This window comes from Hylobates moloch, unplaced genomic scaffold, assembly GCF_009828535.3.
Source record: "Hylobates moloch isolate HMO894 unplaced genomic scaffold, HMol_V3 SCAFFOLD_8, whole genome shotgun sequence".
Lineage (NCBI taxonomy): Eukaryota > Metazoa > Chordata > Mammalia > Primates > Hylobatidae > Hylobates > Hylobates moloch.
Window position 1 is genome coordinate 90,540,409 of NW_026652283.1, and position 25,332 is coordinate 90,565,740.

Consider the following 25,332-nt stretch of genomic DNA (forward strand, 5'->3'; position numbering starts at 1 on the left):
AAATTTAGGGAGCCACACAAAATATAAAAGTAGAAACAGCAAAGGGAAGTGCCTTGTAGGCACTCCCAGTCTCCAGCTTGAGACCAGGGAACCCATCCCCGACTATGTCTCACAGAGACCCTTGGGGAAGGCAGCCAGTGGAATCAGGGAGGGGTCACAGAGTGAAAGAAGTTTCAACTAAAATTAGTAATAATTTCAACTGGGCACAAATTTTCTTGAGCAGAGTCCAGAAGGCAAATGGGGAACTGCAAGCAGACAGTGAGGGATGCAGTCCAAAAGTCATGCTTTCTTTCTCAGTGGGGAAGCTCACAGCCAGGGGCAAGGTCTGAGTGGGGCACTGCAGGAGAAAGACCAGCCTCACCAACTACATGAGAGCTAGGTGAGGCCTCTCACTAGCAGCTATCCCCCACTTCCCTGGAGAACTCTGTGGCACAGCAGAGGCAGCCAAAATTCCCTCTGGAACACAACCCCATTGGCCTGAGAACCAACCCCCATCCACCACAGTGGCCACAGCAATCCCTACCCAAGAAGAGTCTGAGTCCATACTCACCTACCCCTGCCCCCACCTGATGGTATTTCCCTACCTGCCCTGGTAGCTGAACACAAAACACAGAAACTCTCGGAAGCCTTATGGCCCTGCTCATCACCTGAGAAACTAAAATATTTACCCTGGCCAACTTAGGGTGAGCTTAGTGCTCTCTTGAAAGCATCACCTACCGGCTGGAGGTCAAACAGCTCAGGCCATTAAGGCAACTCATGACAGAATAACTTTGATCCCAGGAAGAAGAAAACAACAACCAATTGCACTGCCTGCAACATCCTGGCTAACCAGACGTCCTGAGTCTGTCCATATGACAACTTCACTGCTAATATAGCTAGCATTCAAGAAAGCCAGCACACTAAATCTATCTATAACTGAGGACTCTCACAGACTCTACTTCATTCCTCTGCCACCTTCACCAGAACAGATGCTGATATCCATGGCTGGGAGACTTCAAGATCAATCACATCACAGGACTCTTTGCAGACATTTCCCAGCACCACCCCAGAGCCTGGTAGCCCCTCTGTGTGGCTAGGCCCAGAAGAACAACAACGATCACTGCAGTCCAGCTCTCAGGAAGCCCCATCCCCAGGGAAATGGGGAGAGCACCACATCAAGAGATCACCCATGAAACAAAAGAATCTGCACAACAGCCCTTCAGTTCCAGATCTTTTCTCTGAAATAGTCTACTCAAATGAGAAGGAACCAGAAAAGCAATTCTGGTAATATGACAAAAGAGGGTTCAATAACACCCCTCAAAAGATCAAACTAGCTCCCCAACAATGGATCCAAACCAAGAAAAAATCTCTGAATTGCCAGATAAAGAATTCAGGGCTGGGCACAGTGGCTCACACCTGTAATCCCAGCACTTTGGGAGGCCGAGGTGGGCAGATCACCTGAGGTCATGAGTTCAAGACCAGCCTGAAGCCAACATGGAGAAACTCTGTCTCTACTAAAAAATACAAAATTAGCTAGATGTGGTGGTGCATGCCTGTAATCCCAGCTACTCAGGAGACTGAGGCAGGAGAATTGCTTGAACCTGGGAGGCGGAGGTTGCAGTGAGCTGAGATCACACCATTGCACTCCAGCCTGGGCAACAAGAGCGAAAATCCATCTCAAAAAAAAAAAAAAAAAAGAATTCAGAAGGCTGATTATTAAGTGATTCAAGGAGACACCAGAGAAAGATAAAAACCAACTTAAAGAAATTTTTAAAACAACAGGATATGGATGGAAAATTCTCCAGATAAATAGATATAAAGAAAAAACAATCACAACTTCTGGAAATGGAAGACACACTTAGAGAAATACAAAATGCAGTGGAGAGTTTCGACAATAGACTAGAACAAGTAGAAGAAAGAACTTCAGAGCTCAAAGACAAAGCTTTTAAATTGACCCAAACTAAGCATACAAAAAGAAAGAATTTTTTAAAAAATGACAAATCGGCCAAGAAATTTGGAATCATGTGAAACAACCAAACCTAAGAATAATGGGTGTTCCTAAGGAAGAATAGAAATCTAAAAGTTTGGAAAACTTATTTGAGGGAATAATTGAGGAAAACTTCCCTGGCCTTGTTAGAAATATAGAAATCCAAATACAAGAAGCTCAAAGAATACCTCTGAAATGCATCACAAAAAAGATCATCACCTAGGCAAATAGACATCAGGTTATCTAAAGTCAAGACAAAGAAAAGAATCTTAAGAGCTGTGAGACAAAAGCCTCAGATAATCTATAAAGGAAAGGTTATCTGATTAACATAAGATTAACAGCAGATTTCTCAACTGAAACCTTGCAAGCCAGAAGAGATTAGGGTCCCATCTTTAGCTTCCTGAAACAAAATAATTGCCAGCCAAGAATATTGTATGAAGTGAAACTAAGCTTCATAAGTGAAGACAAGATAAAGTTTTTTTCAGACAAACAAATGGTGAGAGAATTTGCCACTACCAAGCCAGCACTACAAGAAATGGTAAAAGGAATTCTAAATCTTGAAGTAAAACCTTAAAATACACCAAAATAGAACCTCCTTAAAGCATAAATATCACAGGACCTATAAAACAATAACATAATAAAAAAAGGAATTAAGGCAATAACTAGCATAATGAATAGAACAGTACCTCACATCACAATACTAATGTTGAATGTAAATGCCCTAAATGATCCACTTAAAATATACAGAAGGGCAGAAAGGAAAAAAAAAAAAATCCACCAACGAAGTATCTGCTGTCTTCAAGAGACTCACCTAACACATAAGGAGCCACATAAACTTAAGGTAAAGAGATGGGAAAAGATATTCCATGCAAATGGAAACCAAAAGCAAGCAGGAGTAGCTATTCTTATATCAGAGAAAACAGACCTTAAAGCAACAATAGTTAAAAAAAGACAAAGAGGGACATATATAATGATAAAATAATTGGTCTAATGGAAAAATATCACAATCCTAAATACATATGCACCTAACACTGGAGCTCCCAAATTTATAAAACAGTTACTACTAGACCTAAGAAATGAAACAGACAGCGATACAATAATAATGGGGGATCAATACTCCACTGACAGCACTAGACAGGTCATCAAGACAGAAAGTCAACAAAGAAACAATGAACTTAAACTATAACCTAGAACAAATGGACTTAACAGATATTTAAAGAACATTCTACCCAACAACAGCAGAATATACATTCTTTTCATCAGTACATGGAATATTCTCTAAGATAGACCACGTGATACATAACAAAACAAATCTTAATAAATTTAAGAAAATAGAAATTATGTCAGGTATCCTCTCAGAGCACAGTCGAATAAACCTGGGAGTTAACTCCAAAAGAAACCCTCAAAACTATACAAATACATGAAAACTGAACAATCTGCTCTTGAATGATCTTTGAGTCAACAATGAAATCAAAATGGAAGTTTAAACATTTTTTGAACTGAATGATAATAGTCATCCAACTGATCAAAACCTCTGGGATACAGCAAAAGCAGTGCTAAGAGGAAAGCTCATAGCATTAAATACCTACATCAAAAAGTATGAAAGAGGACAAATAGATAATCTAAGGTCACATCTCAAGGAGTTAGAGAAATAAGAACAAAACAGACCCAAACCAAGCAGAAGAAAAGGAATAACAAAGATCAGGGCAGTATTAAACGAAATTCAAACAAAAAAAAATAGTAATACAAAAGATAAGTGAAACAAAAAGCTGGTTCTTTAAAAATATATACAAAATTGATTGACCATTAGCAAGATTAACCAAGAAAAGAAGAGAGAAGATCCAAATAAGCTCAATTGGAAATCAAATGGGAGATATTACAACTGATACCACAGAAATAAAAAAAAAATCATTCAAGGCTGCTATGAACACCTTTATTTGCACAAACTAGAAAATCTGGAGGAGATGAATAAATTCCTGGAAATATACAACCGTCTCAGATTAAATCAGAAAGTAATAGAAACTCTAAACAGACCAATAACAAGTAGCAAGATTGAAACAGTAATTCAAAAGTTGCCAAGGGAAAAAAGTCCAGGAGCAGACTGGATTCATGGCTGAATTCTATCAGACATTCAAAGAAGAATTGGTACCAATTTTATTGAAACTATTCCAAAAGATACAGAAAGAGGGAATCCTCCTAAATCATTTTATGAAGCCAGTATCACCTTAATACCAAAACCAGAAAAGGACATTTAAAAAAGAACTACAGACAATATCCCTGATGAACATAGTTGCAAAAATCCTCAACAAAATGCTAGCTAATTGAATCCAACACATATCCAAAAGATAACACACCATGATCAAAAGGGTTTCATACCAGGGAGGTAGGGATGATTTAACATACACAAATCAATAAATGCTGTACGTCACATAAACAGAATTAAAAACAAAAATCATATGATCATCTCAATAGGTGCAGGAAAAGCATTTGACAAAATCCAGAATCTGATTATGATTAAAACCCTCAACAAAATTGACATAGAAGGGACATACTCCAAGGTAATAAAAGCCATCTATGACAAATCCACAGCCAACATTATACCAAACAGGGAAAAATTGAAAGCATTCCCCCTGAGAACTGGAACAAGATAAGGATGCCCACTTTCACCATTTCTATTCAACATAGTACTGGAAGTCCTAGCCAGAGCAATCAGACAAGAGAAATAAATAAAGGGAATCCACATCAGTAAAGGGGAAGTCAAACTGTTGCTGTTCACCAATGATATGATCGTATGCCTAGGAAACCCTAAAGACTCATCCAAAAAGCTCCTAGATCTAATAAATGAATTCAGTAAAGTTTCAGGATACAAAAACAATGTATACAAATCAGTAGCACTACTGTACACCACCAGCAACCAAGCTGAGGAACAAATCAAGAACTCAATCCCTTTTACAACAGCTGCAAAAAAACAAAAATAAAAACAAAAAAAAAGTCTTAGGAATATACCTAACCAAAAAGGTGAAAGATTTCTACAAGGAAAACTACAAAACACTGCTAAAATAAATCACAGATGACACAAACAAATGGGAACACAACCAATGCTCATGGATGGATAAAATCAATATTGTGAAAATGACCTTACTGCCAAAAGCAATATACAGATTCAATACAATTCCCATTGAAGTACCATCATCATTCTTCACAGAAATAGAAATAACAACTCTAAAATTCACAGGGAACCAAAAAGGAATCCACACAGCCAAAGCAAGACTAAGCAAGAAGAACAAATCTGGAGGCATCACATTAGCTGATTTCAAACTATACTACAAGGCTATAGTTACCAAAACAGCATGATACTGGTATAAAAATAAGCACATAGACCAATGGAAAAGAATAGAGAACTCAGAAATAAAGCCAAATACTTACAGCCAATTGATCTTTGAAAAAGCAAACAAAAACATAAAGTGGGGAAAGGACACCCTATTCAACAAATGGTGCTGGGATAATTAGCAAGCCACATGTAGGAGAAAGAAACTGAATCTTCATCTCTCACCTTATACAAAAATCAATTCAAGATGGATAAAAGGCTTAAATCTAAGACGTGAAATTATAAAAATTCTAGAAGATAACATTGGAAAAACTCTTCTAGACATTGGCTTAGGCAAAAAGTTCCTGACCAAGGACCCAAAGCAAATCCAACAAAAACAAAAATAAATAGATGGGATCTAATTAAACTAAAACGCTGTTGCACAGCAAGAGAAATAATCATCCAAGTAAACAGACAACCCATAGGATGAGAGAAAAATCTTTGCAATCTATGCATCCAACAAAAGACTAATATCCAGCATCTATAAGAAACACAAATAAATCAGCAAGAAAACAAACAAATAATCCCATCCAAAAGTGGGCAAAGGACAAGAATACACAATTCTCAAAAGAAGATACATAAATGGCCAATGAACAGGAAAAAAAAATGCTCAACATCATTAATTATCAGGGAAATGCAAATTAAAACCACAATGAGATACCACCTTACTCTTGCAAGAATGGCCATAACCAAAAAATGATAGATGTTGGCATGGATGTAATGAAAAGGGAACACTTTTACACTGCTGGTGGGAATGTAAACTAGTACAACCACTAAGGAAAACATTATGGAGATTCCTGAAAGAACTAAAAGTAGAACTACCATTTGGTCCAGCAATCCCACTACTGGGTATCTACCCAGAGGAAAATAAGCCATTATATGAAAAAGACACTTGCATATGCATGTTTACAGCAGCACAGTTTGCAATTGCAAAAATATGGCACCAGCCTAAATGCCCATCAACCAACAAGTGGATAAAGAAAATGTGGTGTATACACACCATGGAATACTACTCAGTTGTAAAAAGGAATGAAATATGGCATTGGCAGCAAGCTGGATGGAGTTGGAGACCATTATTCTAAGTGAAGTAACTCAGGAATGGAAAGTCAAGCATCATATGTTCTTACTTACAAGCAGGAGCTAAGCTATGAGGATGCAAAGGCATAACAATGACATAATGGACTTTGGGGACTTAGGGGGAAGGGTGAGAGGAAGGTAAGGGATAAGATACTGCACACTAGGTACAGTGTACACTGCTTGGGTGATGGTGCACCAAAATCTCAGAAATCAGCGTTAAAGAATTTTTCTGTGCAACCCAACACCACCTGTTTCCCCAAAACTACTGAAATACAAATAAAGAACTTATTCATGTAACCAAAAACCATCTGTTCCCCCAAAACTATTGAAATAAAATAAAATAAAAAGATTTGCAAGTGTATCCATGTGGAGCTTATGGGTGCATCCAGGCTCAAACTCTGAAATGGTTCTTCATCTCAGTTCAGCTTCCTCATTTGGAATTGTATGGCCTGGGGTTCTTACCACAGAGTACCACTTTGGGGGTTGCTTTCCAAGATTAGTCCCATGCCCATAAGGAGATGTCAGAGACCTCAAATTTGAAATAATAGTTAGCCTGTCACAGTGGATCAGACAAGGCCCAGCCTTGTACCCCCCTGACATGGAGGTCTCCTCCTGAGAAACCAGTGTCTGAGGAGACTGGTTGGCCAAACTCCCATGTTTGAAGATCTATCCACATGCAGTGTTGCCTAGATCACAATGCATCTTCTCAAAGGGTCCACTCTGAAAGATGTTGCCATAATGAAATCAGTGTCAGTGTCAGTCTATAGATGGCAGTGTCACGAGATTCTAAGTGTCCGTTCTGCATCCTTTCTAGGCTAATGATACCCCAAGTTATCCTTATTTATGCTGCATGCATCCCCAGGACCTTTGCTTGCAGAGATGCTGACTAACTTCTGGTCCTACAGATATGTTGGCACAGCAACAGATCTCCGTGGGATCTCAGGCCTGCGGACATTCAGAGTTCTTAGAGCATTAAAAACAGTTTCTGTGATCCCAGGTGAGCTGCTTGAACCAGAACATTTATTCATAGAGCATATGTTGGTTTTCACAGCCTACCTCCCTTCTTTAATTTTCACAAGAACCCTGTAAGGTTCCAGGGCAAAGACTATTGTCCCCACTTACGAGACAAAGGAACTGAGGCCTGGAGTACAGGAAACATAAACCCAAGGCCTCATCACTAGTAAGAGACAGAGTGACCTGGAAGCCTATTGTCCCAACTCCTAGGCCAGTGCTCTTCCCACATAGCACATGGCCTCACAATCAATACATAACAGGAGGGGCATGTCTTCATTTTCTGTTCTGGTTGTGGGATTCAGGCAAGACCCCCCAGTTAAATTTTTATTTGTACCTTAAACTAAGGATTAAACTTGGAAATGGGGAGGAAGGGAGAAAGCAGTCCCAGTATCTTCACTATTTCCATAGGTCTAAAATCCTGTCTTTAGACACCCAGAGGAAAAAAGAATTAGGCAATTCTTGATTACTGAGAATTCAGAAACAAAAGTAGTCCCTCAAAGCTCATTGTATGGGGCCTCTAAGATCTCTACTGTCACCAGTAGCCCAGCGACTACTCTTCAGCCCCCGTGAGGTTGATGGTGAGGATGGGGAGGCCAGAGACAAGGCAAACTTTCTGAAATGGGACTCAACACTTCCCCTTTGTGGCCTGATGGGTTCTCTCCTCTCATCCCAAGAATTCTTTCTCTCATCTGTAAACAGCACCCATTCTAGGGTGGAAGTCTTTTCTACCATTTCTTGTCTGGCTCTGCAGGGAAAGATAGGAAACTCTCTGCCAATTCCCACTGGACACACTTCTTGAAGAGAGCCCTGGTCCTGCCCCTTCATATCTCTCTCACTTACTCTCAACTGGGAAGACCCTGACTCTTATTTGCAAGACCTGGTCTGTCCATACTGTCTCTTCTGCCTCATCTCTCACCTCTCTTCACATCTCACCATGCTCTGGAATCCACCTATGGTTCCGCAAGTACTCCACACCATTGCTCACCTCCCAGCTTTCGACTGTGCTGCCCCTTCTTCTGGGATATCCTTCCTCCTCTCTTTACTCAACTCACACTCATTCCTCAGGGCTCTGCCAAGGTTTTACCTCCTCCCTGGTTTTCCCACCTTCCTCACACTCCACCCACCCCATTCCCACCCCTGGAACTTCAGTTAAGGGCTGCTCCCCTGTGTGCCCATCTGCTCAGTAATGCTTCGGACTTTCCCCTCAATTGTCAGACAACAGCACTCGACATGCTGCTGCCTTAGCCATCACTCAGCTCCCAGTCCAGGGACTGATAACATGTAGTGCTCAGTGGATTATTTGCTGACCAAAATGACTAAACAAAAATAAATCCTAGATTGCTTCCCTGGTTAGAGCTCTTTCTGCTACCTGTGAATCTGCTCTCCCGAAGAAGTTGATTTTACTTACCAGAGCAACAAATCATCCCTCCTTAAACAAGCAGGTATATCCTTCTTTGCTGCCAGCTGTGCTTGGCACAAGTTCTATTTATGCCCCAGTGACTGTCTCAGTGTTTCTTACAGTCTGTCTCTATTGCTAAACTCACCTCTCTGTTTCTCTGTGTCTCTGTCTTTTTCTTTCTCTTGGTCTATTTTTGTTTCACTCTATCTCTCTTGCATCTCTCTCTCTGTCTCTCTCTCCCCCTCTCACACACACACACACACACACACACACACACACACACACACACACAGAGTGAGGTTCATGTGTCCCAAGTCTCAAGCTGCCTCCCAGAACTGAGAGATGCATGCAGAAAGACAGATGCCAAATTACTGGGGTGAAGTTAGTAGCTTCATGCCTAGCACAGCGCCTGGAAAAAAGTAGGTACTCAGCATAAATTATTTAAATTGAATTGCTAGTGTCAGGAATTTTATTAGCCTCAAGATGATAAAACATGCATTGCCTGGGTCTCAGCTGCATCGTCTTTATAATGAGAATAGCCCCTGACTGCCTGCCTGCCTCTCAGAGTAAATGCAAACTTCAGATGAGAAAGGTCTTGGAACTGCCCTAGAGTGTGTATATACTTCACTCCTGTATGTAGAGATGAGGGAGGATGACTAAGATGAAGATGTGTGCTCTGTGTGTGCTACCTCATCCATGTGGTCATACCACTGTCATCTTCCCACAGGCCTGAAGGTCATTGTGGGGGCTCTGATTCACTCAGTGAAGAAACTGGCTGATGTGACCATCCTCACCATCTTCTGCCTGAGTGTTTTTGCCTTGGTGGGGCTGCAACTCTTCAAGGGCAACCTCAAAAATAAATGTGTCAAGAATGACATGGCTGTCAATGAGACAACCAACTACTCATCTCACAGAAAACGTGAGTGGAGTCTCTTCCATAGGGACCAAGGTCTGGTTGGATCCTTGGTATCATATAGGGACAGGGGATATGGAGCCCCTGTGTGTGTGTATAGACATATATTTTGATTCCCCTTTCCTGCCAAAATGGTTCTCTCGAGTTGTGTTTTACTTTTGGGTATTCTATTTCCTGTTGCTCAGCATCCCTCTTGCAAGGAAATGAGCCATAAATCTAGAGACAAGTCATTCTACCTCTGCTGGGGGAGACTGAGAGCCGAAGTCACTGCTTAGCTCTTCTCTTTTCAGATGTGACTTTACACCTTCCATGTGGCCCAGCATGCCCACTGAGTACATGTAGCCAAAGGAGCTCACTTTGGAAGACTTGGGAGTGTTGCGTTCACCACACAAGGCTTAGGTTGGAGGGTTCAGAACCATCTGTGAGGCTTTCTTTTCTTCCTTTCTTCAGCAGATATCTACATAAATAAGCGAGGCACTTCTGATCCCTTACTGTGTGGCAACGGATCTGACTCAGGGTGAGTTCCCAACTTATGACAAAGCACCAATACCCAGCGATTCCTTCTCCATCTTATCCTTGGCATATTATGGGCACAGATGGGGTTGCAGGTCCTGGGAAAGATGTATAAATAAATAAATCATGGCCTTTGCCAACCCAGAGCTCATGGGGAGGGAATATATGAGTTAGCTTTTGCTGTATAACAAATGACCCCAAAATTTTGTGAATTAAAACAACAATTTATTTAATTCATGATTCTGTGCATCAGCATTTTGGACTGGGATCAGATGGGCATTGGGTGACATTGACTAGGCTCATTCATGCATATGCAGACAGCATATTAACTTGGAGATGGCTGGTCTAGGATGTTCTGTCTCTGCTCATGTGGCCTCTCACCCCCAAGCAGGTTAGCCTGGGCCTGTTCTCATGGCAGGTTTCCCAGAAAAACAGTGGAAGTTTGCAAGGCTTCTTCAGGCCTAGGCTTAGAACCAACACAATGTACCTTTTGTACATTCTGATACATTCCTGACCAAAGCAAGTCCCAGTTCAGTCCAGATCCAAGGGATAGAGAAATAGACTTCATCACTCAATGGAAAGAGCTGAAAAGTCACGTTGGAAAGGGTGTGGATACATAGGGAGAAGAATTATAGCCATTTTAATAAACAATCTACCCCAGGAAGGAACCAATACTTATTTGTGCCAAATGCTCTACACTTAATCATCACAGCTAGCTCCATTCTATAGCCACATTACCCTTACAAATAGAGGAAGAAACACATGTATCAGACTTTGCAATTTCAAATTCTTACAGAGGCCAGATTCAGAACAACAAATGAGTGGAGTGGGCCAGGAGGGAACCTAGGAGCTGAGAATTCATGCGTCCTCTAAAGGGGACAGCCCCACTGCTCGGTCCAGCTTTTGGTTGACATGTTGAAATGTGGGTTCACTGTTTCCAGCTCTTCCAACTTTTAAAATGGAGATAGGAAATTTAGATTTTTATACAAAATCTCCCAACTGTGAACATTGGCTACCTATTCCAAAAAATGTCTACATATTGTTGGGCCAAACAAAATATTTCTGCGGGCCAAATCCAGCCTATATGCTGCTAGTTTGCAATTTGTCATGCATAGACATAAAGATGCTACTCTGTGGAAAACAAGTTCTTTACTAGAGGCTTCATGGGCTGGGGAAACACAGTGAGGTGGCGGTGTGAGGCAAGAGAGAAAGTAGGGAAGGCTTCCTGGAGGTGGTGTTTGAGGTGAGTTTTCAAGGGCAGCTAGGATGTCTCCAGGCTGGGTGGATACGAGATAGTTTGAGTGAAGGCCATTCCAGGTGGCAGAACGTAATGTGAGACAAAGCTAAGGGATGAGGACCCCTCAGCTCTGCCTGCTGCTTTGGCCACTGGAGGAAGGCATGAGCAGAAAGAGTTAGGCAAAAGATCAAAAAGGCCCATCTCACCCACCTCTATGGCTGAGAGCTTGGAAGAGCAGAGCTCACAACACCCCCAGTCCCTGAGAGGCTGATAGCTCCATATTGCCCAGGTCAACCTGTGTGGAGCCTGCATGAGGTTCCACCTTCATCAGCTCACTAGGAAAACTATCTCAGTTGGAGTTGAGGACTGGAAACAAGCAGGAGCATTTGGTCAACATCAGGTTCCTTGGACTCTTCTTTCACAAATGCACTTGGCATTTGGTTCTTTGGCTCATGAGAGGGTTATTCTGACGTCAGTTTTCATTTGCCTTTGACTTAAATGTAAACCAAGAGCCCCTCAGCATCCTTCTGTCTAGATAATGGCATTTCTCAAGGCAATGGCTCCAGAGCAGCTTAAGTCCTTTTTGTGGTAAAGTTGTTGGGTCCATCTACACACCTCTACAGCTCAGCTCCCCGAGAGGCCAGGCCTGCTATTGGGCAAGTGCCAGCCAGGCAGTGGGGGAGTGGACCAGGCAGGGATGGCAGAGAGAGGCCAGCTCAGGGTAACGGACAGAGTGAGCCCTGCAGAGGCATGCTGTGAAAGCTAAACCTGGGTCCTCTGTGGGGCTGCAGAGAAGCCAGAGTCCTGAGGAAAGGCACACATTGGCCAATGGCACTGTGGGAGGAAGGTCAGGGGTCTCAAGGCAGAAAATGGATACCAGAAAATAGTTGATAATTTTCAGTGTTCTTCCACATATATTATTCCAGTTTATCCTTTCAGCAGCTTCCAAGGTTAAAAACAGTAGGAATTTTCCTTCGCAGTTTATATACAATATTTACTATGCAGAAGTGCAAGACACTATTCAGTGATCTCATTTAATCCTCAGAGCAGTGAACTGTTTATATTCAGTGGCTACAGTGGGTTTCTACAGAAGACATAGAAATAAGGCTGCCCTCAGAGTTAATTAAGAAACCTACGAGAAATGGGTTGCCTAGCCCCTTGGAAGAGCAAACCAAGAGCCTACCTTTAAATGTGGGTCTACAAAGCCAGGGAACTTGCAATCTTCAATCGAAGTGGAGATAGACTTGGAACTGATTAGAATTAAGTTGTCAGAGCTCTAATCCCCGGCATGGGTTGTTCACATGGATGTCTGGGACAAGGAGAGCCCCAGAGGTTGGAGTTCATGGAGAAATCCTGGGAGTAAAAGAATTCCATGTATTCATAAGGAATGCAGGTAAATAAAAAAGAAAAAAATTTTTAAAAATAATTCTGGACTTCAAATGAGGCATTGCTGTTTCATTGATCAGGCCATCTCCACTAGGGTGGATGAGAGCACTTTATGCTCCCTGAGCTGACAGATGCTCCTTGACATCAACTCATCCTCCTATTATGAGAGAGAGGAAGGAGTTCAACACTCCCACCTCAATACTCATCAGGCAGTCATTTTTAATCTGGCCTTCCTTCATAGGCCACCTTCAGGAGGAGGCTAGGCTGACTCAAGTATTGGGCTACTTGACAGTTATATTTCTCCTTTTAATAAATATATTGACACCTGCGTAGTTTTAGGCAACTGACTTCTTTCTGACCCCCAGCTTCCTTATCTGTAAAGAAAGAACATTCAGTGATTAAATTATAGTGTTTGTAAAGCACTTAAGGGGAGAGAGAAGAACACAGAAAGTGCTCAGTAAGTGGAAAGTGTTATTTCCACTGTTATATATAATTAATCAGTGAACTTGGCTAATGTGAGACCTCCCTTGATAGACAACTCTGCAGATGATGCCAACAGGCTCAGGTTTTAAGTCTGCATTATTGCTACTGACTCTCCTTTCCCTGGTATGAACTGGCAAAGAGCTTATAGTAACGTGTCTGGGCGGTCAGCTGCCTTCCCCTGGCCACTCCCCTGTGCATGAAATTCTGACGTGAAAGTATTAGCATCCCCGTTTTATGGATAGCAGAAACCAAGACCTAAACAGACCAAGTGTCCAAGATCATCCTGCTAATAAGAGGAAGACTAGGTCTTGAACTCTGATCTCTGACATAAAACTCTGTGGTTGTCTCGCAGCCCTGGGCTGCCTTGTCTGCAATAAGCAGGGGATGACCTTCTCTGTTCTTGCTGCAGCCACTGCCCTGATGGTTATATCTGCCTTAAAACTTCTGACAACCCGGATTTTAACTACACCAGCTTTGATTCCTTTGCTTGGGCTTTCCTCTCACTGTTCCGCCTCATGACACAGGATTCCTGGGAACGCCTCTACCAGCAGGTACTGAGCTGCATTCCCCCACACAGACTTGGTTGGAGGCTGGTGGGTCAGCTGCATGGCTGTGCTTTTCCTGGAGGAGCCTGATTTAAATTCAATGGTCCATGTGCTATGGGTACAGGTTTCTCTTCTTTCCCTTGAATCTGCAGACCCTGAGGGCTTCTGGGAAAATCTATATGATCTTTTTTGTGCTCGTAATCTTCCTGGGATCTTTCTACCTGGTCAACTTGATCTTGGCTGTAGTCACCATGGCGTATGAGGAGCAGAACCAGGCAACCATTGATGAAATTGAAGCAAAGGAGAAGAAGTTCCAGGAGGCCCTCGAGATGCTCCGGAAGGAGCAGGAGGTTTGTGAGGAGTGGAAGTTTTGTGAAGAAGGTTGCAGACTGTCCATTCTTGGATACAGTTCTGGACTAGCCACTTCAATTAGGGCTGCCATTTAGGGAGCTATAGGAGGAATCATCTTGCCTCAGGGACCATATTAGATCAGGTTTTCTCAAAGAAGAAGCTAAGTGAGGATTCTTGTGCAAGTGACCTATTGAGGGAGTGCTCTCAGGAGAAAGCGAGTGAAGCAAAACAGAATGGGGCAGAGGGTGGAACTAAACAAGGAGTGTTCTCAGCTAGAGACCAGCTTCAGCTTGATCCCATGGGGAACTCTGGGGCATGACCTGTACCACAGTTAGTCCTACCTTGAGGCAAGGGGGCCAGCTTTTTTTTACCCTCCCCATACCTATCCCAGAAGCAGACAGCCAAAAGAGATTTTTTTTGCAGAATGCTGCAAGTATGAGCCATCAGCTGCTGCCACTCAAGCAGCTTGGGATAGGTGTGCTGACCTGGTGAAAGTGATCTGGGTGGGGCACCAACAGAGTGCCCTATGAATGAGTAGGGGGTGACCAGAAGTGTCTGTTCCTGCCATGGCCTAATCCCACCACCACCCAGGTCCTAACCCTTGAGCTTCTCTGTTTCAGATCTCTCACCCCTGGCACCCCATGTCTGGGGGACACATTCATGCTAAGTCCAAGCAAATACTATTGGCTACACCTGCTGTTCTCTCTTCGCAGGTGCTAGCAGCGCTAGGGATTGACACAACCTCTCTCCACTCCCACAATGGATCACCTTTAACCTCCAAAAATGCCAGTGAGAGAAGGCATAAAATAAAGCCAAGAGTGTCAGAGGGCTCCACAGAAGATAACAAATCACCCCGCTCTGATCCTTACAACCAGCGCAGGATGGTAAGAGGCTCAGGTTTGTGCTCTAAAGATTACCCACCATTGCAGATGCCGTAGACAATGGGTTGGAGTGGGAAGAGGTGTGTGGCAGAGAAAGAGTGGGAGGCATAGAGCTTAAAAGGATCCAGACACCCCTCCAAAATTATATCTTAAACTAGGAAAGTGTAATTACAGATGGGGAAAAGGGGTGAATTATAAGGACACTTTAGGGGAGGAGATCAACAAGATTGGGATTGTGGACTGTGGAAAAAAGAAAGGGGAGTCCAATTTGACTCCCAGGTTTCAGGATTGGGCAATCAAATGGGTGGTGATTCCAAGATGAGGACACTGGAGGAAGAACCCAGGTTTGTAGGAAGGGTGGGAAGCCCATACTGAACATGCCGATCTTAAGGTGTCTGTGGACATCAAAGGTCAGCTTCCTTCTGAGGCTCTGGTCTGCAGTTCTAGAGCTCAAGGTTCCCTGTCTGTGGTGCTGAGATCCTTCATGCACCTTTTTTTTTCTGATGCGTCGAGGTGGTTTTTATTTTTTACTTAGTTTTTTTTAATTGACACATCACAATTTTACATAATTATTGGGTATAATTTCTGACCTCCTTCCTAGGGCCCTGCAATTCAAGCTGTCACCTGTTGTTATCAGAAAAGGTCCCAGCACCCATCTCTGTGACACAGTCCAGCCTGGGAATGGCTTCAGCACCTCACCTCAGACCCTGTAGCAATTCTCTTCCCCCCATAATAACTTTCTGCCTCCCACTCTAAAATTTGCACTGCAACTTTCCTTACCACGCTTCCTCCCACCACCTTCCTGCCCCTTGAAAATCCTTTTACCCCAAATATGCCCTTTCTATAGGTCTGACAGATGATATCGGCTGTGTGGGAGGGTGGCTCCACACTAACAGTGTGGAAAAGGGGATCAACATGGCTATTTTTTATGCTTTATACCTCTCACTTCCCTCTCAATCTCTTTTCCTGTGCTAAGCTGAAGGATGTTTTACTTTTTTGCAATACCATCTCTCCAACCCTCAGATTTATGTGTGCATATACAAACACAGACACACTCACATGCACACCGACCTCATGACACACCCACACTTCAGCATTTATCTGCATCTGTGCCCTCCTCTTTCTTGCTTTGCCTCTTTTGAGCAGCACCTGGCATACATGGTGCACAGTTGAGACAATCACAGAACAGGATGAATCACAGCTTCCATGGAAATGTCAATGACACTGAGTTGGGCTTTAATTTCCCCCATTCTGTCAGCCCCACACAGATTAGCACTTGGATGTCCAATAATTGGTATGTGTGCTTGTCTCTCCAGTGATGCTTACTTTCAAAGGGAAAAAAGAAGAGCTGTAACTTGTTCATTCAGCAATACTAGGTGCTTGGTATAAAGAGATGACTAGAACATGTTCTTTTCCCCAAGGATTTCCATTTGGGTGGAGGAGGCAGATATAAACACAGCTATGTGTTAAATAGTGTATTAGAGACACATACATGGTGTTTTAAGAATCAAGGAAGAAACATCCACTCTTATGGCGCTGGATAGGTATCAGAAAAGGCTTCCTGGAGGAGGGCATAATTGGGGTCAACAATAAATAGCATGTAGGGATTCTTCTAGTAATTGAAGACTTGAGAGAGTTTGGGGAGGAGTATTTTCCTGGCAGAAAGAAAAACATGTATGTGCAAAGACAGGGAGGCATCATTTGAGTACTTCTTTAATGCTAACTGATTGATTGGAGCCCACTCAGGAAGGCATCCTCTCCCTCTTTTCCCAGGTACATTCATCTGGTAAATAGACCTAATGCAGTTTTTATATAAAGCCATTTTATAACCAATAGAAATTAAATAAAGGAATATATAGGAGAGACCCAGGAGGATTTTCGTGGAAAATCACAGACCAGTTGGTCTCATTAGAGGATGAATTTTAAAGCAATTCTAATGCTTATACTCAGAAGACATTGCCCACCATTTGTCAAAAAGCTTAATTCTAAAATAACTCGTGGCCAAGGAGACACTGCTGTCAAATATGCAACCAAAATTTTCTTCTCAGTTTCTTCATTGGTTTGCTTGGTGCTCAAGTGCAAATAATGTAGTATTCCCTTCCTTAATATGGATGTGTCAATTTTTCTCATTTGCTTCAAAAATTGGAAGGATTTTTGCATTTTATGAGTTCTATAGCCCTTGGGCATGTATTACAGGCAGAGAGTACTCTATTTATAATACTGGGCTTTTAATAATGGTTGCTAAACAGGATCAGGCTTCAAATTATCAAGAGAGGAAACCAGTTCTGTGAGATAAGGGGATTAGTAAGGAGAACCCCAATTGGCAAGATTCTCCACTTTAGTAGCTTAGTAATTAAAAGGAATTAAGGAAGGTGAGTGAAATAAATCAGTATGATCAGAGTTTGGTATGAAGTCAATGTTTAGATTTTGTACATACTGTAGACCACCTGAGGACAGAAATGATGGTTTGTTATGGTCAAGTTTCACTATGGTCCTGGGAACTATCTAACCCAGCACACTAATTCTCTGAGGGCTCTGGGTTTATGAATTAGCTCTTTTCTCTGGCAACGTTAAGCCACACAGTTCCCTCAATGGAAGATTTTGATGGGAAATGTTTATTGATTTGGAGGAATGATATTATTCTTCCAGGAAATTAGGCTGCAACCCTTCCTTCAATCTCTCCATTGTTGACTGTTCAAGCCTCGAGGGATCCTATAAACTCATTGCACTGTACAGCTCTTGTCTCCTCCTTTGCAACACAAACTCTCACACTCATACAGATGGGATCTAATGAATTGTACAACCTAATTTTCAGACAACGAAGTGCACTCATTCATTCAACAAACACTTACCAAGTATGTTCCAGTACTGGTGTGCATAGTAGCCTCCTTATGTCACAACTTTGCATGTGGAAAAGGGAATTTAAGACAGCTTTGTCTAGCCCTGTGGCCAAAGGTTGGCAAACAGCTGAACTATCCAGGTGATAAGGTTTCCTCTGACATGTTCCTGGCCATGATAACCTATTTGTTGAGCATCGGTACCCTGTAATCTCTCCTCTCTCCTGGTCTTTCCCCAGGTCTGTCAAGAATCTCCTTTTTTCTTTTTCCCTCACCATGCATACCTAGAATACCCCTTAGATTTGTGCCTTTACTTAGCGACTGAAAGGTCACAAAGATAGGGGCAGGGAAATGGGAGTAGGTAGAGGGAAGTGTTGGGCTCTGCATTTGCCAGAGGATCAGTTTCCAGCCTTCTTGCTCCTTTGGGGCAATGCCCAGTCTTTTCTAGGCCTTGCCTCTGGAAAACGCCGGGCTAGTCATGGCAGCGTGTTCCATTTCCGGTCCCCTGGCCGAGATATCTCACTCCCTGAGGGAGTCACAGATGATGGAGTCTTTCCTGGAGACCACGAAAGCCATCGGGGCTCCCTGCTGCTGGGTGGGGGTGCTGGCCAGCATGGCCCCCTCCCTAGAAGCCCTCTTCCTCAACCCAGCAACCCTGACTTCAGGCATGGAGAAGATGAACACCAACCGCCGCCCACTAGTGAGCTTGCCCCTGGAGCTGTCGATGTCTCGGTGAGTTTGTGAATGCTTCAGACTCCCCCAGGCTTTCTTCCAGCTAGAAGTCTTGGGCCAAGAAGCCTGAGTATCACCAATGGAAGGGATCTTTAGCCATCATCCTGTCCAATGCCTCCCTATTCTACTTCTTTTTTACAGACATAGAAGATGAGACCCAGAGAGAGAGAGAGATTGAGTTGGCCTGAGGTCAAACAGGTTTCCTGGTTTATTCTGCAGTAGTGATGCAAATTATATTCCATTTGACCCCGTATTTCTTATCAGTGTTTCTCTGTCCCCACTGAACATCACTGCCTCAGTAATAGGCCTGCTTTCTTGCTGGACAGGTATGAGAAAAACTGAAGGACCCTTCTCTTCCTGCTTATGGCTCTATGCAAACTCCTCTAGGCTGGGCAAATGGAACCCAGAGAAATTCAGGAAGTTTCTTAGGACAGATCTGAATAGAAGCACAGTATTCCTTGCTTTACTCACAGAAGAAATGATTTGCCAAAATGAACAAGTTAGGCAACAGTGACTAACTGGCCAGCACTCTTTAATAGAATAATCGCAGAGTGTAATGGCAAGTCAGGGATTCCTCATTGGATTGGGAGCTGTGAGTTAATTTGAGCTCTCCTCTCCAGTTTCAGTAACGATGTTTCTAGTGTTTTTCATTTGCCCTCTCTGGCTAGCTAGGGATACAGAGCAATTTGCAGACAGAATTGTAAAGAGACCAATATATGGTTCTGCTGATACAGATAAGTCTTACAGAGTTGCCTTAGCTCAGTCTCTGACTCAATGTCATGTGATCCAGGGTCCCAGCAAGAAACAGATGGACCACTCCGATGGGCTAATAGAGAGAGTTTAGTAAAGTATTTACAGAGGTGTGGGCTGGACTTAGGGAATGAATAAGGGACGGTGAGGCATCTAGAAACTAGTAACAGGGGGAAGCTGTTACATGCCTAGGCTGAAGGGATGAAGGAAAGGACCAGAATTAGACTACAGCAGCAGCTGCCCTCATGTGTCAGAGAGGCTGCCTGGCAGAACTTGTGATCTTAGTAGAGGATCACAGCTCTGCTACTCAGCCATAGCACAGGAGAGAAGAAGCCAGGGGAAAACACCTGACTTGTCTCTCCTTCTATCCTTGAATGTCCTGCCTATGTCTCCCATTAACCAAACCTGGCCAGAACCAGAGGGTAAGGGTAACGCATTTTGTACAGGTCTCCCTCCCCAGGCACAGAGAGAGTGGAGAAGGTAGAGTGTAGGTCTCCAGGACAAACGGAATCACCAAAACAGAGCCTTAAAGTCAAAGGCAGCCTGCAGGGCTCGCTGGGAGTGCATTAGCACTCTAGAAAATGCCTCATTGAAGGCATTTATGCCTCTCTTGTGATGGGCCCCCACCCTCCTTTCTCTGTTCCTGAGATTATCATGTGTGTAGATATCCTGACCTTGATTCATTCTAGTTAAATTACCAGGTTAGTGAAAGATTGAATCTTCAGGCCCTTCTGTTTAGTATGGACCTGTATTTTAGTCCCAACTGTGCCAGTTACCACCTGAGTCACTTTTAGCAAGTCCTTTAAATTATCCAAGCCTCCTTGTCTCCCCTTGTAAAAAGGTTTTTAAATAGCTGGAGGGTTAAATGAAATAATAAAGTGCCTACATTTTTATACATGTCTGACAGATAACAATAAATAGTGACTACTAGTATCATTTACTTAGTCCTCATGGTTGGAAACTTTATAAACTTTCTTTATGTTTATTAACTGTTTATACTTACAGTATTCAGCAATAACATGCTGTACAGATTTGTAGCCTAGGAGCAATAGGCCACACTATTTAGCCTAGATGTATAGAAGGCTATAGCATTTGTTTGTGTAAATACAATGTAGGATATTCACAGAATGATGAAATCACCTAATGATGTATTTGTCAGAACATATCTCTATCATTAAGTGACATATGACTATATATGAGATTGGCCAATAAGAGGATGAATGATCCAACTTTGCCATGAAGATGTCAGGTTAAGGGAGTGTCCTGACTCTGTTTGTGTCTCAGCAGGCATTCGATGCAGGACAAAAGAAGACTTTCTTGTCAGCAGAATACTTAGATGAACCTTTCCGAGCCCAAAGGGCAATGAGTGTTGTCAGTATCATAACCTCCGTCCTTGAGGGTAAGTGCTGCTCATTGCATTATTCATCCACTCTGTCATGATGAATTCCCATGTGAGCAGCAGAAGCAATGTCTCTAACTCATGTCAAAGCGTCCATCTCTGTGTACTGGAATTCTTAATACTCCTCCTTCCTATGTCTTAGGCCCCACCATCTTTTATCAATGTGGTTTTTTTATATGCATAATTTTTCAAAAACAAAATAATTTGATGAATAAAATATCCTAGCTCATCTCTTGTTCAAATTAGTATCTGCTTTGTATGCATCACAAAACTAGATTTTTAAAAGTGATCTGGCAGGCATCAGAGAATTTCAGGCCAGCTCTCCGGTGTGCAAGAAATTTAACCATCTTTAATTTTCCAACATGGCAAAATTATCCTTTTCATGGTTTCAAAATTATATTTTTCATGGTTGTAACTTACACAGTTGTAATTTAATTTCTTGTTCAAGCCCCCATTATGCTGAATATTGGAAGACAATTTAAGTCCATTAATCAGTCAATTTAACTAAGTCCTTGTTAATTTAGAATTCTACCAATCAAGTGGGAATCCACTCAGTCTCCCCAGCAATGTGTCTAAGTTCCAAGCCAAGGGGTAGAGGAAGAGAGTGGCAATGATCATGGCCACCTATCCACACACTTTGCCATAGAGCGTGATTGCATCCCCCTAACCCTGAGCAGGAGGTCTGTTCTAATCCAGCCTTTTTTTGCCTTAGGGTATGAAGAATGCAGCCTTAGTCATTTCCAGTTATCTTACTCCACTAGACAATTTAAACTGACCTAGGCTGGAGGAGTTGTAAGGGAGCTTGAGTGCTGGTGTGCTCCTGAGAAGGAGTCCTGTGTGTTTTCCTCCCAGCCCTAGGCTGAATCCTAATTTGAGGGGAAGAAGTGGTGAGCAATAGAAACCAAAAAAATGTTTGAGAGATTTCAAAACAGAGCCAATGTGTGCCTTACTTTCTAGGTAAAGCCAGAGGGGGCAAGCCTTAGAGAGAGATTCACATGCACAGAAACTGTAGAGTAGAACTAGCCATTAATTTACCAGATACGCAGAGATGTATCTGTTTTGCTCACAGCTGGATCTCCATTACCTAGAAGAGCAGGGCATTAACAAAGGTGATATCTGGGGGGTGATGCCAATTTATAGTGGTGTAAACTGATAAAAAGGGAGAAAATAAGGAATAGTCAGGTATCTTGGGGTAGGATAGACTTCCGCTAAATGAAGATATGTGAGAGTAGAGTAAGAAAGGCAGGAGAAACAAAGACGTTTTTAAGAAAATCTGGGGAAAGGCAACCTTAGCTTAGGTCAACCTTAGGTTAGAGAAGGCCTGAAGCAGCCTGAGAGCCCTGTGGCTCCAGAATGGCAGAGAGGAGCTGGGTGATGACTTAGCCCCCAGTGAAGGCTATGGAAAAAGGTGAGTGAGACCCATAGATGGAATCTAGAGAGAGAAGAGCCATCTTCATGGACTCTCCCACCAGGGACCAGATGGGAGCTACAACTCAGGCAAAATACGCTTAGCAATGACAAAGGACCAGCTCAACTCTCCACCAGGTTTGAGCCCTACAAAACTCAGACACAGACTCAGATATTGAAATAGTACCCAACATTGACTTAACAAGAGAGAGTTCCCATGGTGAGGACTTGAAGCGTAAATTGAATTCAACTAAGTTACATTTCTTGCATACCTGAGTTTGTGCTTTGAGAAATGTGTACTCATTTCTCAACAACAATGTGTACAGACTTTCTTATATTATTTTTTCTCATTGATAATTATTTAATCTCACTGTTCATTGTAATAGAGTCTGCACTTCTAACGTTTTCATGGCATAGAATTTGACCAAGCTGCTATTCCCACAATTTTTTTCTTGGCCAGATAGGTTTCTTGGTTTTTGTTTGTTTGTTTTGGTTTTTGTTTTGCTATTAGTCATCCAACAGCAAACATTGAATACAAACAGTTTGTGTGTTCATTTATTCTCGAACACTGTTAAGCTTCCTCCTTCTCTCTTCTTCCATTTATTCTCTTATCAACAAGCATTTGTTGGGCCCCTGTTGCGTGTGCGGCATTGCTCCAGGTGCTGGGATTCAGTGGTGAACTGATATAAGCTTGAGCTCATGGAATCTACATCCTAGCAGGGAAGGGGGCATGAAAGATGGACATGAATAGATATTCAGATATAAGAAGTAAGAGAAAAAATAAAGTAGGAAAGGAGATGGAAAATTATCTCCAAGAAGAACAGAAATTTGAATTAAATAAAGGAATCAGCTATGTAAGAACCTGAGGAGAAAGTTCGCAGACACGAATAGCAAGTACAATGCATTCTGCAAGAATGAGATAGGAATAAGCAAAATGCATGTCCTAAACACATCCCAGTGTAGGTAAGAAAAAAGAAGGTCATGGGATGAATGAGAGGCAACAGAGGGTAGTAGTTAGAACACTGCTCTGGAGCCCGGCTGCCTGGGTTTGCATCCTAGCTCTGCCACTTATGGTACACAGTGTGACCTTGGAGCTTCAGTAACTTTTCTGTGCCTCAGATTTTTAGCCAGTAAAGTAATGAGAATATACTTATCTTGTAGAGTTTTGTGAGGATTAAATGAGTCAGGTCAAGCAAAATGCTTAGAACCATGACTGGCATGTAGTAAATACTCATCACATTTGGCTATTATGATTCAGTAGGTTGTAAAATCTATGAGGGCGGAGATGTGTCTGTTTTGCCCACAGCCTGATCTCCATTACCCAGAAGACAAGTGCATGCACAAAGGTGATATTTGGGTGGTTGGCAGGGGGAGTGATGCTAATTTATAACAGTGTGAACTGATAAAAAGGAAGAAAATAAGTAATAATCAAATATGTTGGGGTAGGGTAGACTTCCCCTCAAGGAAGATGCTGTGACAGTAGAGTAAGAACGGCCAGAGAAACAATGGTGTTTTAAAGAAAATCTGAGGAGAGGAAACCTTAGGTTAAATCAAAGAGGTCAAAGTTTTCTGAGCATAGGGCACATCGTCTTCTCTGTTTGGATGTTATATTCATTACACACATGAGACACCTGAAGGATGCTCCATGCTGCCAGAGTCATAATAGGATTTACAAAGGCCACCTCTTTAAGAGGGAAGATGCTTAAGAAAGTTTGGCCCAAACCAATAGGAGTTTGACAATTCACTGAATTCAAAGCATGTGAACCATCTATGCTTGGCATGCAAGCTGAGATTTCACTGTTGTCCAAACCAGAATTCCAGAAGCTGGGTCACAGCAGTGAGCTTACTGGAGTGGTGAGTGCCTTAAAGAGGAAGTGCAGGATACTAAGTGAAATATGGTAAGGTTTGCCTGGAGCCAGGGAATTATCCCAGGCTGAGAGGACTGCAAAGCCGAAGAGAGAATAACATTTGAAGGAATGAAAAAGCCTAATGTAGCTGTAACCTAGAGAACCAGAAGAACTCAAAATAAGGCTAGAGGGATGAGTTGGGGCCAGATCCCAAGAACCTCCGAGACCGCATTAAGGATATGGGACTTCATGCCAAGAGGAGTGAGGTGCCATTAAAGGATTGGAGGCAGGGAAGTTACGTTTGCATTTTATAAAGGTTACTCTGGATACTTGTAGATAATGAAATTAAGAGGGGAAGTATGTTGGCAAGGAAACCAGTTAGGAGGAAACCAAGTACAAGATAGCAGTGCTTGAACTCTAGGGTAGTGACGGTGGGGCTGATGGGAAATGGAAGAATATGAGAGCTATCTAAAGGGCATAAGATTCAGGACTTGATGATGCATATGGTTCTGGTATAAGAGCCTTAAGATATGCTGATACAATAACTCATAAAGAGAGCATTTTAGGGGAAGAAGGGGGCTTTACTGGGGAAAGATGAAAGAAGATTATGAGTTGAGTCTGGGATATATTGGGTTTCAGGTGCCCTTGGAACATCTAGGTAGGGATGTCCAGTAGGAAGCTGACTTTAGGATATATGGGTCTAGAACTTAGATGACAAAGATGGCCTAGATACATATATATATATATTTGAAAGCAGTTTGAACGTAAGTGTTAATTTTGAAAAGATGCAAGTGGATAAGTTAACACAGAAGGGTTGAAGTAAGAAGAGAAGAAGGCCTCGGACACAGTTCTAACAAACTAAATGTTAAATGGTTAAGCAGAAGAGATGGACCCAGCAGAGGAGACTAAAAAGGAAGGTACAGAAATAGGAAACGATCTAGAAGAGTACAATGCAGAGCCAAGAGTAAAAATTTCTTCAGAAAGAATAGAAAGGCCAACAGAGGCAATGCTGTGGAAAGGTCAGGTAAAATGAAACATGAAAAGGTCCAGGGGCTTTAGTCACATGGATGTCTTTGGTGATCTAAGCAAAAGAGGATTAATGGAGTAAAAGGGTAGGCAGAGGTCATATTGAAGGGGCTTAAAGGGCAAGTGAGAGGTGAAGAAATGGAGATACGGTGTACAGGCAATTTTTTCAAGAAGTTTGCCTGTGAGGGAGAGGAGATAGTAA

At 42.4% G+C, this 25,332-nt stretch overlaps 1 protein-coding gene across 3 annotated transcripts in view; it reads left to right on the top strand.

Annotated features, from left to right (window-relative positions):
* SCN10A (sodium voltage-gated channel alpha subunit 10) overlaps positions 1–25,332 on the top strand; it is a 90,685-nt gene that overhangs the window by 17,905 nt on the left and 47,448 nt on the right. For 2 of the 3 annotated variants that reach the window (XM_032159135.1, XM_032159136.1), the window contains exons 5-12: positions 7,316–7,407; positions 9,551–9,742; positions 10,187–10,253; positions 13,765–13,906; positions 14,053–14,250; positions 14,965–15,135; positions 18,408–18,701; positions 20,739–20,850. In XM_032159135.1, the coding sequence (XP_032015026.1) occupies positions 7,316–7,407; positions 9,551–9,742; positions 10,187–10,253; positions 13,765–13,906; positions 14,053–14,250; positions 14,965–15,135; positions 18,408–18,701; positions 20,739–20,850 (1,268 nt within the window). The remainder of the gene's footprint in view (positions 1–7,315; positions 7,408–9,550; positions 9,743–10,186; positions 10,254–13,764; positions 13,907–14,052; positions 14,251–14,964; positions 15,136–18,407; positions 18,702–20,738; positions 20,851–25,332) is intronic. The other variant, XM_032159137.1, reaches the window with a different exon arrangement.